Here is a 19495-nt window from a genome sequence, read left to right as displayed (position 1 = left end):
ACTGCCCTGTCTGCTGATCTCAAAGAACTGTCTACAGTCTTCACTACCGCTGAAGAAGCTGTGCAGTATTATAACACCAACTTGCACAGTCTTTTAGACAGTCATGCTCCAGTAAGATCAAGAACCGTCACTTACCTTCACTCAGCTCCATGGTTTACTCCGGAACTGAGGAAAGTAAAAACAGCTGGATGGATTCTTGAAAGACACTATGTGAAATCTGGCCTTACTGTGCATAAAATTGCATATCGGGACCATCAGAAGCACTACTTCAGTTTGTTATCTGAAGCCAAATCCGTCTACTACTCCAATATAATCAATAAAAATTCAGGAAACTCAAAGCAACTCTTTACAACCATAAATCATCTCCTAAAATCCAGAACATCCTCAATTATTTGTGCAACACAGGATCAGTGCAATAAATTCTGTGACTTCTTCTCACTCAAAGTGGACAATATTCGTGGACCTCTTGCCCGAACTACCCGCATGCCCTTAGCATCTGTTACTCCTGACCACAGCTTTGCTGACTTTGTGGAGGTGGAGATGCAGGCGACTGAAGCAATGCTTCATCAAATCAAACCATCAATCTGTGCTCTAGATCCACTCCCTTCCTTTCTGATAAAATGCAACACTTCAGCTCTCAGCCCCCTCATTACCACAATTATAAACTGTTCACTCCGCTCTGGTCATGTTCCATCCACTCTCAAAACAGCGCTGATCAAACCACATCTCAAAAAACACAACCTTAATCCTCAAGACCTGACCAGCTACAGACCTATCTCAAACCTTCCATTCCTTTCAAAGGTTCTGGAGAAGGTTGTAGCTGGCCAGCTCTGCGATCATTTATCCACATACTCACTATACGAGAAATTCCAGTCTGGCTTCCGTTTAGCCCACAGTACAGAGACAGCCCTGGTCAGGGTCACCAATGACCTTTTGGTGGCCTCTGACCAGGGCTGTCCATCACTTCTCATTCTTCTGGACTTAACAGCTGCCTTTGATACAGTTGATCACAACATTCTTCTCCACCAACTGCAATACAATATTGGTCTGTCTGATACTGTGCTACATTGGTTCAAATCATTCCTGGCAGGTAGAGCTGAGTATGTGGTCCTGGGGGGTGCCAAGTCAAGACCCCACTTTGTCACCTGTGGGGTCCCTCAGGGGTCTGTCCTTGGCCCCACCCTCTTCAACATCTACATGCTCCCCCTGGGATACATCATCGACAAGCATGGAATGTTCTTTCATTGCTACGCCGATGATACTCAGCTCTACCTGCACACTGACCCCAATTCCACTTCGGCACCATCAGCCCTGATAGCCTGCCTGGAGGAGACAAGGGCATGGTTAGCAGAAAACTTCCTTCAACTGAATGCTTCTAAGACTGGAGCCATTCCCATAGGGACCCCTCACTGGCTCAAATCCTCTCCCATCTCTGTTATCTCACTTTCTGATTTCTCCATTCCTCTCTCTTCCTTTGTCAGAAATTTGGGAGTCATCTTTGACTCACATTTGTCATTTGAACACCACATACAAAATCTCTGTAAAATCTAATTTTTTCATTTATAAAACATCTCAAAACTTCGTCCCACTCTCTCCCCCTCCAATGCTGAGAAGCTGGTTCATGCCTTTGTCTCCTCCAGGCTGGATTACCGCAATGCCCTCCTCGTCAGGATCCCAGCAAAAAGAATGATCAGAATGATCCAAAACACAAAAAGTCATAGTCTCGCGATGATTCCCAGCAGTGAGTAATGTTAACAGAACTGTCCTTCGGGTAACTTGAGCTAACTGGAGGCCATTCAAGGCTCGAGCCACTAAAGGCTGGTCAAGGGGCTCCGTGGGAATTCCCAACTGCTGAACCAAATCACTGTTCAAAAAACATTCCTCAGCTCCTGAGTCTACCAAAACCAAAACTGACAGAGATTCAGTTTTCCAGCATAAGGTGGCTTGTAATAACAAATGTTTAGGGGAAGTAGTAGAAGTCTGACTCACCAGAAACTCCCCACTTACTGATGAGTCGGTTCTTTTGGGTTACGACGAGGACAAGCAGCAATGTAATGGCCGGATTTTCCACAATAGAGGCAAAGGCAAGTGGATCTCCAATGCTCCTTTTCTTCAGGTGTTAACGTTGCCCTTCCAAGCTGCATAGGCTCTGGTTCAGAGAGAACTAGATGATTCAGGGATTAGAACTGATAAACTCACCCCCGAAGTTCCTCCAGTAGCTCGGCTCTTTCTCACGATGGCGTTCTCACAGTCAGTTATCCAATCGGATGGCTAAATCAATACACTGGTCCAAGGTGGTTGCCTCATCCCTCATAGCTAGTTCATCTTTTAGAGCCTTCTGAAGTCCCTTGTAGAAAACTCCTCGCAAAGCCTCGTCGTTCCAACCCGTCTCTGATGCCAGGGTCCGAAACTCCACTGCATATTCCACCACATTTCGTAGTCCCTGTTGCACAGACAGTAGTTGGACCGACGCACCCCTGCCACACACAGGATGATGAAAAATCTTCATCATCTCAGAAACAAAAGAAGAGTAGGAATTATATGCAGGACTTTGTTGTTCCCATAACCCAGTTCCCCATTCCCTAGCAGTACCAGACAATAAACTAATTAAATAGGCTATCTTAGCTCTGTCAGAAGAATAGGATTGAGGCTGTAAACTAAAAACAAAACCTGGGTTAAATAGGCTTGGCACGAACCAAAATCCCCATTGTAACATTCAGGGACAGAAACAAAAGGTTCCTTAGCCGGAATTACTGGGTTGATTACAGATGTTGGAACTACAACCGGAGCTGGCGGCAACAAACGGTCTGCCAAACGAGTTACCTTTTCAGTGAGCATGGACAACTGATTATATAGTGCTGTATTGCTACTCATGAGGTTACGAAGCATCTCCTCATGTTGCCCAAAGGCCAAATTTTAGTTAGCAATAGCTTGATGGATTGTTATACCAGCCGCACCATCTACTATAATCTCTTCACCTGCTGAGCTCATGTTGGTGGGACCATAGTGTTACGGTGAGTGCAAAGGCTCAAGTGCAGGGAAGAGATTACAGACACTGGTAACATTTTAGAATGCTTTTATTAACAATATATAATAGAACAAAAATCCCAATAAACAGAACCGGAAGTAACTAACCAGAACCTATGAAACAGGATAACCCTCAAGTGGGCTGACGGAATAATTACAAAAACTATATACTGAAACCCACAATTGGTAACACCAAGGTAGGAATCCTAAAAAAAATACAAAAAAAACCAGAATCAATACTATCAGTAATCCTAAACCTGAAACAACTATAATTATCTACCAGAGAATATTACAGGATACGATGAACGAACTACTGTAATACTAAAATTGGTCAATAATAATCAGATACTACTTGGGAACAGAGACTTAACTGGCTGTCATGAAGGAACAGAGTTCGGGACAAGGAGGAAAGTTGGGTCTGGCCAGTCCAGGTAAGTGAATCCTCTTGCAGGTGTTTGGATCAGTGATGGAGCAGCTGGGGCAGAGGTATGACCACGAGGCATCCAAGCTTTCCACTAGGTTGTTATCCGCCTGGATGTTTATGGCATCTCAGGTGGCGAGGTCTGGCTGACAACAGGTGTTTCTTCCAGGAAACTCCAAGATGGAAAGGAGGTAGGAAACCAGGTGGAGGATCCGGGAGCAGAAGCAGGATTACTGAGAGTACTGAAACGGAGGCACAGACATGAACTGAGCAGAGCACTGACTGTTCATTGTTCACAGTCCCACGTCCAAGACAGAGTGGCGTCTGATTATAAGCAGAGCGGGAGCAGCTTGATTTCATGACTTCCACCTGCACACAATCACCAACTCAAAACACCTGCTGCAGCTTTCTACACCAACCACACCTGAGAGCAAGATAGAGAGAGTGAGAGAAGGAGAGAATAGAGCTGGAGGAGAGTACTGTCCCTGCCCACAGCCTCAGGCTGTGTTCATGACAGTTTTGTAAAATTTCTTTATTATCACTCCATTGGGTCATTAGGATGACACCAGCATAAAATAACCATAACCAAATCCGCAGATCTGTTGAAATAATTTATTTTTTATGGTGAGAAACTTGCATGTGTTAACATATATATTTTTTTTTTTTAAGTTATTTTTTTGGCCTTTTATCGGCTTTATTGGACAGCTGCAGTGAGAGAGAGACAGGAAACGGGAGAAGAGTCGGGGGAAGACATGCAGCAAAGGGCCGTGAGCAGGAATCGAACCCGGACCAGCTGCGTCGGGGACCAGCCCCTGTACATGGGTCACCTGCTCAACACGTTGAGCTATACAAGCACCCTTAACATATATTTGATAGTAATCTGATGTACTTATTTGAGCACCACTTGAGTGGTCAATTAATTCTCATGACTGTTGTGGAAACTGTTTGATAGGATCCACATGGATTCTCCTCCTTTTTGTTCAATGGGGAATAAATTCAGCTTTCAAGACCAGTATACCAAACTGGACTATGTGCAGAAATTTGAAGTGTTCAGCATTTCTTTTTTTATTCATTCCTTGGCAGATTTCCTAAAGTGCATAGGGCCAATATACTGTTGATTCGAGTCTGATTCAAGTCTCCTTGAAATATGACTAGTTCATAAGGTAGTCAGTTAGGTCAAAAGTATGCATATAGCAGCTTGAGTTATTGGTTTCGGTAGACAGTTGTGTTAATTCCATTTTCTTAGTGGCATGGACTCTTACTGTCTTGTGAGCATTTAGGATTGACTACATGGTCTTTATTTGTGTATGTAAATTGTGTTCACAGCTGTATATGGCTATATTGTGTATTTCCAAGATGTTTTAAGCCAAACAATGACTTCAATATTGTATGAGTTTAGAAGAATAAAATTACAGGTCATCCAGGCCTTTATGTCCTTAAGACATGCTTGACATTGACGAACAGTTCCTGCCTTTCCTTATGTAGATCTGAGCTTCCAAGGTTGCAACACTGATAAATAAGTAAAAAATTTCAGAGAATGCACATGCAAAAAGCAAAAACCATACCTGATTAAAATTTGACTGCCATTCACATCAGTTGTGTTTTTGTGGTCTGCTCTTAGTACTCCATTTGTAATGGTCCTTAGATGCATTATGTGACATATGCCAAATCTCTTCCACTTTGTCAAAATGGTGAACTTTCAACTTGAATTTCATTGCGGGAAAGAGTAACCACAAAATAGGAACGAAATTTGGCGAGCAGGGAGTGGTCATTTTGTTGTGATGGCCAGAAAACATGCATAATCAGTGTACTGTAAATGGACACAGTGCAACTGCGGCATGCAAATGGCAAAGCTCCGCATTTCTGCCTGTTTAGTGCCGTATGTTTTCCCTGAGACACCTCATGGTGTTACAGTAAAATTCTGCTTTGAAAGTCTCACCCTGGGATGAAAATTTTATTATAAATACAGACGTTCTTTCCACCTCTCTCCTTTAGCTCGAATGGTAACCATTAGAAAGGGAAGCATTCCCGTTGGGACAGACACTGATTTGTGCTGTCAGCCAAACAGCCAGGTAATGTATGCAGACATACACACAACAGTCTCGCAACACACTAATATACCTATGAGGATCCAACATATAAGCAAAGTAAAATTTTGCAGTCGAAAGAAATATTTACTGAACTACTAATGCTGTCAGAGAAATGAATTTGCTTGACAGTTGAAACACGTCAGGTTATTCCTCATACACAAGGAGTTGCAAATTTATTTTAAATTGTTGTAGATTGTGGTTATAAAATGTTTATTGTCACTTTTTCCTCATATTCTCATTCAATAATATGACTTCCTGTATTTTACTGACCATTGGCATCACTATGTTTTGATTTAATGGTAACGTTAGTGATTCTGAAAATGCAAACTGAAGCTTTTTTCCTACCTGAATAACCATCCAAATGCCTTAAATGCACTGTGAAATGTAAATATTATCAATCAAATAATATTAGCATTTTGTGATTTTTGTTTTGTTTGTTGTATATGTGTGTGTGTGTGGTTTTGTGCATGCAGCAGATGACCCAGAGTCTACTGGACACAAAGGCAGAAGCCTTTGTGGCATTACCTCCCAGTGAAATTAGGCCTCCCTGCAAACTGATCAACAGAACGCATCATGTTACTGAAAAAGTCACCCAGGTAAGTCAAGCTGCCTTGCTATACTAATGTTTCTGTTTCAAATATAGTACACCAGCCATCCATCCATTCATTTTTGGTTGATTGTCCTCATTTGGACTGTATTATCTGCAGGCTTAAGTGCAAATTCTATACACATTTGTTATGTAGTGTACTATTTACAAGGATATTAAATGGTATGATCATGCAAACAGTAGACATAAACACTACGTGCCCTAAAATGTGTGAATGTGTAGTGGTTCTGAGTCTGACCAGTGAGGAAACACTTTTAGTAAACAGTGCAAGGAAAATGCGTACCTTCCTGAAGTGTGCAGAACAAGTGCTATAAATATCTACTATAAAATAAAACTATTGGGCTATTTCCTCTCTGTGTATAGAAAACCTTTCCTACCATTTAAGCTCATTATTACCAGTTATCTGCGAGAAGGTGGGGGAGTGCAGGGTTAACCACACTAAGATGTCCCTGGAGCATATAGGGTTAAGGGCCTTGCTCAGGCACCTAGCAGTGGCAGCTTAATGATGCTGGAGTTTGAAGCCCCATCCCTCCAATCAGTACCCTTGCTACCTATTATATAAAAAACAAACCATTAACAATTGATGTGTTGTGGAGTTAATGATTCCACTTGACATCACTTGTCATTTCATGCAATTATTTGTCCTATTTACAGAGCATTATTTATTTCAGACATGAGCTGACTGTCCCACATTACGTTGTCAGTCTGCTGTATCCTGTCAGTGTGGTAGGTCGTTTGGTAATAAGCTCTGCTGAAATGCTAAATAAGTTTGTGTATAGTGCCAAAACGTCTGGCTTTTGCAGGTGTTTTGCTTGTTAAAATATATGCCAAATGCTTCTGTGACAATACTGGCTTGTTTAAAAATAATTGGCAAGTACGCCACGTTGTCTGTGACTTTGCTAACTTGATTGTAACTTTACGGGTGATCTCAGTGGTGTCAGTGTTAACTAACAATTAGCTTAATAACTTGTTTTGTATTTTAGTTATTTCTGGAGCTTATTACCACGAGAGTGGCTGTGAGAGACCTAACATCAATTTGCTTTACCAGTACATGTACAAATATTTTCTGTTAATATGCAACATTACGTTGTCAGTGTGCTGCATCCTGTCTCCTTGGTAGATCATTTGTAATTTCTGGAGCTTATTACCACAAGTGTGGCTGTGAGAGACCTACCATCAATTTGCTTTACCAGTGCCCTGTTTCTGTTAATAAACAGTGGACTGGTGCATAAATGTTTTGAGTTTGGTTCTTCACACACTGCAAGAGAGTACACAACTGCTACAATGGTGCTGTGACACATTCTCCTCCCTGGAATTCTTTTGTTTTGTTGCGGGAATGTTCCAAGTGTCGAGGCCAGTTGCTCTACAGTGTCATATGTAGGCTCTGTTCACAAAGAGACCTCTGTCAAGTGAAGGTCAGTCTCTCAACCATGTTGCCACTCTGGAGTGCTTGCTGCACCAGGAATCGTCTCTGCGTTCCACACCACTTAGACCCAGACATGGCACTTGCAAGAGGTTTCGGGTTTTATTTGTGGTAGTGACACTGTTGAAATGAATATCTGTGCTTCTGCTGCCATACTGCTGGTTGTCAAGCGGTGGCTCGTACTGTTGCTCCAATCCCTGACTCACCAGCTGTTCAATGTAGTACCCTGCCCAGCAGAAAAACTATGTGGCCCACACGAGGAGGGGATCAATGAAGGGCCACATATGATGATGTTGACTTTGAATCTGTTTATTTGCGATTTTGCGCTTCAGAGGGAACTGAATCTACAGTGATATTGCAGAACACACAGAGGCTGTCTGCAACTGATAACCATTTCTATACTGATGTGGAGCTGCATGCCAGTTAGATAGTGGTTTGATGGCCTGTTCTCTGAGTTGTTGTATGCTCCTTCTACTGGAAAAGGCCAATGTTGTTTCTGCTGACTCTATCTCTCCAATGTCAGTTATTTTAATTGGTTGTGGAGGACTAAGGATGAGCCCTATTTGTATCTGTGACATTCAGATGAAAGTGCTTGGCTGTCACATTTCAGTGCCCACAATCATTGTTGATGGCCAGAGTGATGACTTGCTTCTTGGAAGCAATATTATATTAAAAAAAAAACCTTGTTCATACGCTGGAGACTTCTGGGAATTTCTGGAAAGAGGAGTCCATGCTGGATTGGTTGTCCTGTGAAGAACATGCCCTGCTGCAGTTGTTGGACAGTCTGGAGAAACGTTCAGCTCTCCCTGACATGGGACTGCAGGATATTGACACTGACTAAAGCGAGCTGTCTCCATTCTGAAAGGCAAAGTTGGTTGATCTGCTGGCTAAGTATGAGTCTATCTTCTCCTGCCACAGTCTGGACTGTGGGAAGGTCAAAGACTGTTCACCACATCTGGTTGAGTGATGGCAGACGTTTCAGACTGTCTTATCGATAGCTAGCAACCAGTCAGGAGTTTGGGGAAGCCTGAAAGACTTTGCTGCTATTCAGAAGGCTGACAAAGAGCTTGGAACTTGGCTCACCAAGGTTGACAAGTCTGGCCTGCCAAGTAGATTTAAAGTCTGGATCCACCCGCATTCCATCTTGCCCCGAGTCCTGTGGCCTTTGCTGATCTATGGGAGAGTACACTGCAGCCCAGGATCACCTTGTCAAACATCATGCAGCTAGACTTCCATTGTGTCTGGTTCTATGATGCCCTACTAAGCCTAGCAAACCTCCATGTCAGGGGAAAGAGAAAAACACCTTCCTGCCTTCTTTGCTCTGGCAGAGGCTCTTTAGAACATCTCCCCAGTTGCTGCCCCAAAGTTCTGGCAGATGTCACTATCGTTGGTGACATGATCAGATGCTTCAGGCAGGTGCTGAGAGCATAACTTCAGCCATCAGTGCCAGCAAACGACATCATGCCCCATAGAAGGCATTTACCTTTGTTAAAGCTGGAGAGACACTCCAGGCATGCCGAAAAACCACAACAGGCCTCCTCTGACACTTCAAAGCACCCGGTCATGCTGGGAAGACCACACTGAGGAAGCCAATGAGAGAAAATGCGCCAAGTACCAGGAACTGGTGGAGAAGTGCAGTAACAGAGGCTGGAGGACATTCTGTGAGCTTTGCAGGGTGCTCACTCTGCAAAGTCCTCAGTCAACTGGGCATTACAGGACCGGCTAACAAGAGGGCCATTTAATCAGCAAGTGAAGCTGCAGAGAAAGCCACAAGGTGGCTTTGGCTTAAGAGGGCTGTTCCGTGGGTTGCTACTGGGACTCAAGTCAGGGCCTGATCAACCCCAGCTGGGTCCTCTGGGTGAGGGTATCTGATATTGTGAGACCACATCACTGGTGATACATCCCAGTCCATGCATGAGATGTTTCTTGCATTGCAATGTACAATTCAAGGGGGTGAAGAAGAGATTAGCTCAGTGGTTCTCAATGTTTTTGTCACACAACACACAGTTCAAGAAAACAAGTATTTTCAAGACATCTTTCCATATGAGTTTGCATATACATGCAAATGCATTTACAGATGAACTATTAACTGACACGATGCTGAAGAAAGAGAACACGAGAGAGGAACAAGAACACAACAGAGGAAGGGAGGCCATAAATATAGTCGTTATCAGATGAAAGGAGCACAAATTCTACAAAAAATAGTAGTAGAATGCTGCTTTGTTACTGCATTAACAGTAACATTTAGTAGGCACCAAAGTCTAACTGTTGTGAGAGTGTCAAGGTATATGGAATAACGAACACTGATGTATTATGTAACCCCTTTGGGATGGAACGATCCATTATTGCTTTGATTTTGTGTAATATGATATTGGTTGGTGTGTTTATAAATCGGATAAGTCTATGTTTAAAATAACAGGATAACATGTATATGATCTAATCATCACATCAAAAAAATGAGACATGGTCCTACGAATATGTAGACTGAATCCTTTATTATGACAAAGGCCAGATGCTTCTTTTCTGCAAATTATTCAAAATCTCACAAGTCCTTGCAGTGTCTTTCAGTTTTTAGCTCAATATACTGCAAAGATGGTTCATTTCACCATAACTGTACAACCTTGGTTTTAGAGCTGTTCTAAATGGGCTGTTTTGCTCTAAAGGTCAAATTGCTGCTGCTTTTTTTCTGTTTTTGTTTTTTTACTTTAATTTTTAATCAGCTGTAGTTAATTTGGCTAATTTGTGGAAAGCATGGTTATCTCATGCAGCTGTCATTATTCAAACGGATCCCACTTTCTGTTTCATCTAGGTGCTGTCCCTGGGTCCTGATGTGTTACCAGAGTATAAACTGCAGACGCCAAGGATCCAGAAGTGGACAATCCTTCACTATAGTCCATTCAAAGCTGTGTGGGACTGGGTCATTCTGCTTTTGGTGATTTATACAGCAATATTCACACCGTATTCTGCTACATTTTTACTAAGGTTGGTGGGAATTCACTTTAGATCTCACGTGCACCTGATCTGCATGAATTAATTATTAATATGAAAGGTTTATTTTGTTGTCCTCTGTTGTCGTCATGTGCCTTGTGGTGGAAAGGCCTTGTTGGGACACTTTCAACTTCTCAGCAGAGGCTGAGTAGCTGAATTATTAAAATTCATTAATAATTCTGTATTCATTAATTTTTCTAGGGCTCTCCTACATTCAAAACAGGACAGAATGTTTATTATACTGTAGCTGTATACAAATGATATAGCTAAGCAACCCCATGATTTTTTGCTTGTTTCCATGACTATGACCTGTTCCCCACAAAGCTCAAAGAACACTGGAAATGTCTGTAATGGTCACACATTAGACTTTCACTTGGAAACGTCTGACTTGATTCATTTTTGGGTGACATGGATAGTACTTAAAGAGCTAACAATACAAGGCAATCAAACTTACAAAGGTATTTTATTTGGGTAGACAAGCTTTATATGTAATGCATAATCTAACATTCCCATGTATGGCTATAAAATGCCTTGAGCTCCTTGATACCCTTAATTTTATAGGATTTTGGTGCTGATCTAAATATTTTGCACTGCTGTCATGTTATTTGTTGTTGTTTTTTTGCAGATGGTTCATTCTCTTCTTGACCAAAGCATATATTAACATTTATTATTTTGTTAATGCATTTTTCTTTAGTGACCAAGAAGAAGCAGCCATACAAACCTGTGGTTACTCCTGTTCTCCCCTCAGCGTGGTGGATCTTATTGTGGACATCATGTTCATTGTGGACATCATCATCAACTTTAGGACCACATATGTTAACTCAAATGATGAGGTGACCTGATCTGGTTCTCTGATCACCTGAATGACAGATATGCTAACCTATCCTCTCTGTTTGTAAATGATTGCCAGAGTGACGAACTGACCAATTCACTGACCCACTAGCACCCCGTTGTAGCGGAAATAGACTCATATATAGAAATATGATGATATGTAGCCAAAATGTGTAGCCTAATGGGGATGCACCACATAATTGCAGAAACTACACTTCATGATTGAAATTGCATTAGTTTATCAGGGGCACCACTTAGGTATTTAATCTAGGCCACCTAAGAGACCTTTATCAAAAATGGTTCAGGTTCAATAATCATTAATTAATCAAATGTACTTGTAATAATCAGTCTCATAATCAAAAGTCATAAATTCTGATTTCATTGACCTCCAGTTCCCCAAACAAAGAAAAAGATGCTAGAATCGACAGTAATTATACACAAACATTTATTAACTAATGGCTACGAACAAATAATAAGCAACAATGAATTAACAACAACAGATGGTGGATAAATGAATGACGGAGGGCGGCGGCCAGGAATGAAGCCGGGTCCTCTTCAAGGAGCAGGGCTGGTTCGACCGGAGCAGTCTGGGGGTCCATGTCCTCTAACCGGAGGACGACCTCCAAGTCCTCAATCTGGAGGCTTCTCGGGGAGTCCAGGTCCTCTACTTGGAGGATTCCTGGGGGGAAAGGCAGGCTGCTCCGGTAGTTCAGTGTTGCACCATTGTCAGCTGAGTGCAGTCTAACAGGCAGTAGGATCTGACACTGAGTGCAGTACGGAGCTGGTCTTTATTGCAGAGACAATGAGATGAGCTAAAGGTGTGCAGCTCATTTTAGCAGAAGGAAAATGATACTTGTGTAGCCTTTGTAGGAGGGAGGGGGAGGATACAGGATATGAGGCTGTGATGATCTGCTTGATGAGTTGGTTTCGCAATACAGAGATTTGGAGGCACTCTGACATGTTTGTATTGCAAAAGTGTGTCGAAGCAAAAACATTAGGAGTTGAAACTCATAGTTCCTTCATTCCTGCATAGCAAGTTCTGTGTGTTAGGTAGGGAGATCAGAAGGTCACTGTGAAGAATGTAGTCCTCTTCTCCAGAGGTGTGGTTGGAGCACCTGCCCCTTTGCCCCTTGACGCCCAAAGTGCCCTTTAGTCAAAGTTGTTTTCTTAATTTTATTTTATTCTATTTTTTATTTGTAAATGTGTGTGTGAAAGTCTTTGTGCCCCAAACTAATAAACAAAACAAAATAAAAATAATTCAGAGTGATCCTCAGTGGGTCATGTGATCCATATAGATGTCCCTCACTACCCTGAGGTGCCCAGATGCACCCTGCAGCTAAGCACTAGGGCTGCTAGCCTAGAAACCGGACACTGGAGGGAGGACTTCAACAATTGATGGTCCGGTGTGGAGGTTTTGCAGCAGGAACCGTTTGTGCATGGTGTATTCTAGATGACTGACGAAGTGAAGTAAGCATCCTGTGTGTGTCGGTCTGACTCTGCACACACCTCTCATAAGCAGAGGTGGGTAGTAACAAGTTACATTTAGTTCGTTACATTTACTTGAGTAACTTTTTGAAAAAAAAGTTCAGTCTTTGGCTACTCTACCCACGTCTGCTCATAAGTTATAGCCGCTAGTGAACAACACACAACGTACTGAGGGGAAAGAGTATGCCAGGCTTCTATATGTTTCTTTTGTCATGAGCAAAGTGCATTAGAGAGATGTATTATTTTACTCTCAAGTGAGTTGCAGTGTGTTTCCTGTATTTCTAGAGGCATTGAAGCATAGGTTATTTATTTGACTAAAACTATGTACATGCATTTTCACATAATTTTGGACTATTGCAGTATAAATACAATAACAATAATAATTAGAAGAATTTGAATCGTGATTTTCTCAACCTTTCATTTAAACATATCAGTACTTGTTTATAAAAATACATATATATATGTGTGTGTGTGTGTGTGTGTGTGTGTGTATATATATATTGGTGGTACATGTCAAAGATGGCACGACCCAAATGCAATGCATATGCAATGCACCCGACCATCCACATGATGTCAAAGCAAACTTGATTCACCTTCTTCCGTTGCTCCGTGGTCCAGTTCTGATGCTCATGTGCCCATTGTTGGCACTTTTGGCGATGCAAAGGGCTCAACCTGGGCACCCTGACTGGTCTGCTGCGATGCAGTCCCATACGCAACAAACTGCGATGAACTGTGTGTTCTGACACCTTACTATCAGAACAAGCATAAACTTCATCAGCAGTCTGAGCAATAATAGCTCGTCTGTTGGATTGGACCACGTGGGCCAGCCTTTGCTCCCCACGTGCATCATTGAGCCTTGGCCACCCATGACCCTGTCACCGGTTCACCATTGTTCCTTTCTTGGACAACTTTTGAAAGATACTGACCACTGCACACTGGGAACAACTCACAAGAGCTGCAGTTTTAGAGATGCTTTGACCCATTTGTCTAGCGCTTGTCAAACTGGCTAAGATTCTTTCGCTTGCCATTTTTCCTGTTTCTGTCACAACACCTTTGAGGACAAAATGTTCACTTGCTGCCTAATATGGCTTTTGTAACTGTATACACACACACATGCACAAACACATATGTGCACGTGCGCACACACACACAAATGTTTCAGTACACACAAACACACCTCCAAATCATTTTAATATTTCATTCAATCTAGGCCACATACATATATCTAGTGAAAAATACTTAATACTTATTTTTTTTTAAGCCAAGAATTAAATAAATAAATAATGTAAAGCTAAGATTTCATGCTGTAATAACAATGGGATCAAAATTAGCAATTCAGTAGGTTTTTGTCCCGATGTTGCTGATGCTATATTTTCTACAGAAAATACAGACCTTTGCTAAATTTTATACAGCCAAAATTATTTTAAAATTCTAAAAGTTAAATGAACAAAAATGCCCTCACAGTTGCATGACTGCATCAATCTGCTAAAAAAAAATTTCACACATATCTCCATCAGACTGGTCAGTTGAAGTTGTAGTACACATATGTACAACAGACAAAAGAAGTGTTTTTCAGAGGAATCAATTCCTAGTACAAAAAAGTCAGATCAATGTTTCAGTTTCAATTTTGTCAGTATTATTTGGTGTAAAATGCACCAATGTAAGTGTGATGAAAACCTCCTATTGGAAATATGATGATGGTGTGATATAATTTAGCTTGTGCAAGTTTTTAGGAGCAGATGTGTTGTGCTGTGCTTTACTGGAAACCTGGTCATGCTATGAGGTTTGTGTTTGCTTCATCTGTTGTAATGTTTGTTTAACCTGTCACCCATTTGACATAAGAATATTGAATTGTGGCTGCAATAATCAATAACAGAACCATTTTCATTTCCACATCAAACTGCCGCTTAAATTTCAACACAGTAACCAAAGCAGAAAGGAAGCTGTTGTGAGATTGTTTCCTTTCAAGAGCAAACAACCAGATGTCATCTGTCTGTTCAGAAACCATGCATGTCCCTTTCTCTTTTGGCCTGTTGCTATCTACTGATTTAACTTTTGTCACAGGTGTCCTTGCAATTACATTATTTTATTACTTCGTTCAAATTTTTTGTTAAACAAAAGCACAGGTGGGTTTGGTGGGTTTGGAAATCAATTTTTTATTTTTATTTTTTAAAGAATTGATTTTATTTAAAGGATCGGTGTGGACGATTTTGTGGCATCAGTGATGAACTTGCAGATTGCAACCAAAGGAATACATCTCCCTCATCCATCCCTTCCCAAGAGTGTAGGAGAAACTATGGTTTCTGTCATTTCAACATAAAAATGCTGAAAGGCCCACACTACAGCTTGTCTTTTCCAGGATACAGAAAAGACAGGCTGTCAGACAGTTCCTTTCTGGAATACTCTGGAAACATGACTAAGCAACATGACAATGTGCAAATAAGAGAAGCCTCTGTAGATGTAGAAGGTATTATTATAAGTTAATCCAACATTGTAAATGCAACAGTTGAGAGTTACAGATGATTATACTTCTAAAGAAGACATAACTGCAAGTACTATGTTCAGTTTCTGGTATTAAATATCTCTAAATCCTATGCAGTAGTCCTTTCAAAGTTACAAAATATGATGGATGTCAGCTACTCTGTGTTTCTTTTTTTCCAAAGGTGGTGAGCCAGTCTTCTCGGATTGCTGTCCACTACTTCAAAGGCTGGTTCCTCATTGATTTGGTGGCAGCCATTCCCTTTGACCAACTCATCTATCGCTCAGGAGAGGAAGTGGTCAGGGCAGGTGGAGAGGGAGAGGTAGGGTAGAGGATAAAAAAGATGATGATGGGATTAGAGGTTTTGGGAAATAATACAAAGTAAATAAATAATGCTGAAAAACAGAAAGACTGATAGGATTGCAGAGAAATAAGAAACATGGGAGAAAGGAGAAATGAGGAATATCTGAATGCCAGGGACTCTAATAACAGTCTTCATGTATTTTATGTTTGCTTACAGATATTACGTTTTGATCCATTTACATAGTCACATTTCTGCTCTCTTTCTTCCCAAAGACCACCACTCTGATTGGCTTACTGAAGACAGCTCGGTTACTGCGTCTGGTTCGTGTAGCCAGGAAGTTGGATCGTTACTCAGAGTATGGTGCAGCTGTTCTCTTCCTCCTTATGTGCACTTTTGCCCTCATCGCCCACTGGCTTGCCTGCATCTGGTATATTACTCTTTTCCACTCATGTTCTGCAAACATCTACTTGCAAAATTAGTGGCAGCAGCAAGTGGATGCAGCATGCATTACACATCTGCTTTATCTTTACTGGTATCGCTGTTCACACATTTGCAGTGGCATAAGCTATGCTATTTATTACATTCTGAAACATCAGGTGTTTCACAGAGGTGGATTGTTCTCTCTCTGAGAACTTTGGCTCTCTCCATCTTTTCACCTGTTGCCACGTAGAAGTATGTTGTGCATGGAAATTAGATTAAACAGCTTTCCTTAATTTCAGTGAAATAGGGCCCTGTAAGTTTTGATGTAGTGAAAACCTTAAATTGGCTCTAAAATTTTAGATTTTTAAAAGATACTAAAAGAAATACCACAAGACTGTGATTGCAGATCTTTTTCCTTGTGGTATTTCCATATATGTTGTACAAAAAATATGATAAGACATTCAAATCACTGTGTCCTTAGTGTTGGGTGTACGAAAGATTTTGCACCATTTCATTTCAAGAATCTACATTATTCAATGTAATTTTTGAATGACTAAAATGTCCTGCTGACTGGCATAGGACCACAGATGATCTTAATGCAAAAAGATGCAGACAGTTATGAAAGATAACATTTTTGACGTTTTGATACCCCTGACTCACAAGAACGTATAGAAAACCTTAGACTTTGTAGTATATATACTGTATGTAGTTTAAAATAAATGTTTAAGTAGGATGTGTACAATATGGTGCTTTTATTGGAGAACTTTTTTTAAAGTTGTTTTTTGGCCTTTGTTATATATAGGACAGTGGAGAGAGAGACATTCCCCCATGACATGCAGTAAATGGCCATGGGCTGGATTCAAACTCATGACCGCTGCATTGGGGGCTATGGCTCCTGTTTATGGGTTTCCCGCTCAGCCAACTGAGCTATATGGGCAGCGCTATTAGGGAACTTTTGTGAAGATTAAGTCAAATCTGAAATATATGAAACATATCAAAGAATTGGGACTTTTGGGTTACTTCAATATTTGTGAAACGTTCCACAAAATGCAGAAGGAAAGAATTGTGCATCTAGCTCATGTAGTCCAGAAATTATTGTTAAAATCAACTAAGTGCAAAACTGTATTGTTAAATACGGTCATGTGACAGTAGAAAGTTGGGCTCTGTCAACAAGTTTGTGTTATTTCAACAGAGGTATAAGGAACATGTGTCTGTCCTTGGTGGGAATCAAAACTTCTGATTACGAGACTACAAAGAGATATGCTGTTATGTTTCTTGTTTTGGATTAGATTTGGTTTTCATTTCTCCCTGCTCCTTTTCCTGTTCTCCCTGATACCTTTCAGTGTGTGGCTGAGGGCGTGGTTTGGCTCCCTGTGACATTCTGACAAGGCACACCTGCCACTCATTCCAGCTCATCAACTCCTCCATAAAACCCTGGGCTTTCCTTCACTCTGGTATCAGATCATTCCACACCTTTGGTACTGCTACAGTGTCTCTCTAGCATCTCCAGTGATTCAGCTGAGTATTCTTCTTCTAGTGACATTGAGATTACAACTTTTCTGACTACTTGTGTGCTACTGTGTTGACTAGACACTAACTCATTTCACTAGCAGTTCATGTGCTCAACCTTCAGCTCAACCTTCGTCAACATTATCCTCCAGCCATCCACCACTAAGCCAGCCAGCCTTCAGCATCCACTGCAGAATTCTGAGACAGAAATATAGCGAGGTGACAGCTCCACTCACTCAGCTCAGGTCCATCAAGGTGCCCTTTATGTGGTCCCCTACAGTAGACTTAGCCTTCCTAAAGCAACTGTTCTCCACTGCACCTATCCTCCCTTACCCTGACACAGCAGAATGATTTGTGGTTCAGGTGCATGCCTCCAATTCTGGAGTTGGAGTCTGATCTTCTCTCAGAGATCCTCAGGTAACCGTTTCTCATCGGTTGTCCCTACCGGAGAAAAACTACATTATTGGAGACCAAGCTGTACTAGCAGTGGTTTTAGCCCTCCAACAACTGAGGGACTGGCTGGAGGGCTCCACTTACATCTTTGTGGTCTAGACCGACCCCAACAACCTGCCTTACTTGCATTCAACTTGCAGGTTGAACTCTTGCCAGGCTCGATGGACTTTGTTACTGGGAGGTTCAACTTCATCCTCAGTTGTAACCCCAGTTCATGGAACATTAATCCAGATGACATCTCGCTCTAGTTTGCATGTCCTGAAGAGGAAGAATCTTTGAGGCAAAAGTGACAAGATGGGAGATTAAGCAGGCACAGCAGAACCACCCAGATCCTGCGGACAACACCATCTGTTTGTCCCTGAACCATTCAGATTCTCTGTGTTCCAATGGGGCATTCATCCAAGATGCCATCCTGAGTTCAATAGAACCTCTAGTTCACCTGAGCTCCAGCATTTCATGTGCTCAACCTTCAGCTCAACCATAGTCTCTCAGTGCTGTACTCCAACCATCTACCATCAAGCCTGCCAGCCATCAACCATCTTGTTATAATAATTCACCCTTTTTACCATACTTGTCTCCATGTTCTGTATCTGGGTCCAAATCAAAGGCTCACAGTAACCATCTAGCCAACACCAAAACCATGATTTTGACATTGTTGAGGATTGTAATTGCCACTGAACAAAAGCTGTTAGCCGTTTGGGAAACTTAAAGTAGGATAAAGTCAATAGATAAAAAATAAGTATCCTGAGCAATGATCATATAAAATATGTACACATTGATTCCCATCGAGACATGCATTATGTTGTAATGACATTAACCAGGGATGAGAATGACAAATGGAAAAAAACTCGGAAAATGTCTGCATTAACACTCAAGACAATAAAATATGTAAAAATTTAAAAAATAAACAACTCCTAAATCAATAAATGTTTACACACATTTTCTATTATTGATAATTTCAAAGGCAAGAGATCAATTTGTATATATAAAATTACTACTTTTTGTATATATATTGGTTAGTTCTCAGCCTCATCAGAAAACCTCACAGGAGACATTATCTCCTTTTACTTCATTGCACTTGTCCACCAATGTTTAAGCTTCGCTATCCCTTCACTAAAGAAGGTTACATCTTGAGCCTCCAGATACTTCTCAATAGCATGGATGATTTGATAAGGAAATGGCAACCTCACAGGTGGGATTTTAGTGTGTAGAGGTTTGATACCACTATCCATTTATGTGTGTGTGTGTGTGTGTGTGTGTGTGTGTGTGTGTGTGTGTGTGTGTGTGTGTGTGTGTGTGTGTGTGTGTGTGTGTGTGTGTGTGTGTGTGTGTGTGTGTGTGTGTGTGTGTGTGTGTGTGTGTGTGTGTGTGTGTGTGTGTGTGTGTGAGAGAGAGAGAGAGAGATTGATGATTTTTGGTTTTTCTAAAGAACTGGAACAAGTACTGAAACACGTAGAA

General features: G+C 41.3%; 1 protein-coding gene across 1 annotated transcript; it reads left to right on the top strand.

The window, feature by feature from the left end:
- The first annotated feature begins 5419 nt into the window (after window positions 1-5419).
- Window positions 5420-18005, top strand: LOC129349819 (potassium voltage-gated channel subfamily H member 2-like). Its single transcript, XM_055014327.1, has 7 exons — window positions 5420-5520; window positions 6012-6134; window positions 10378-10550; window positions 11251-11389; window positions 15536-15673; window positions 15928-16082; window positions 17948-18005. The coding sequence occupies exons 1-7, from the start codon at window positions 5449-5451 to the stop codon at window positions 18003-18005; spliced, it is 858 nt and encodes a 285-aa protein (XP_054870302.1). The 5' UTR covers window positions 5420-5448.
- Window positions 18006-19495: the final 1490 nt, after the last annotated feature.

Source organism: Amphiprion ocellaris, chromosome 10 (genome assembly GCF_022539595.1).
Source record: "Amphiprion ocellaris isolate individual 3 ecotype Okinawa chromosome 10, ASM2253959v1, whole genome shotgun sequence".
Lineage (NCBI taxonomy): Eukaryota > Metazoa > Chordata > Actinopteri > Pomacentridae > Amphiprion > Amphiprion ocellaris.
This window is presented reverse-complemented; position numbering and strand designations above follow the sequence as displayed.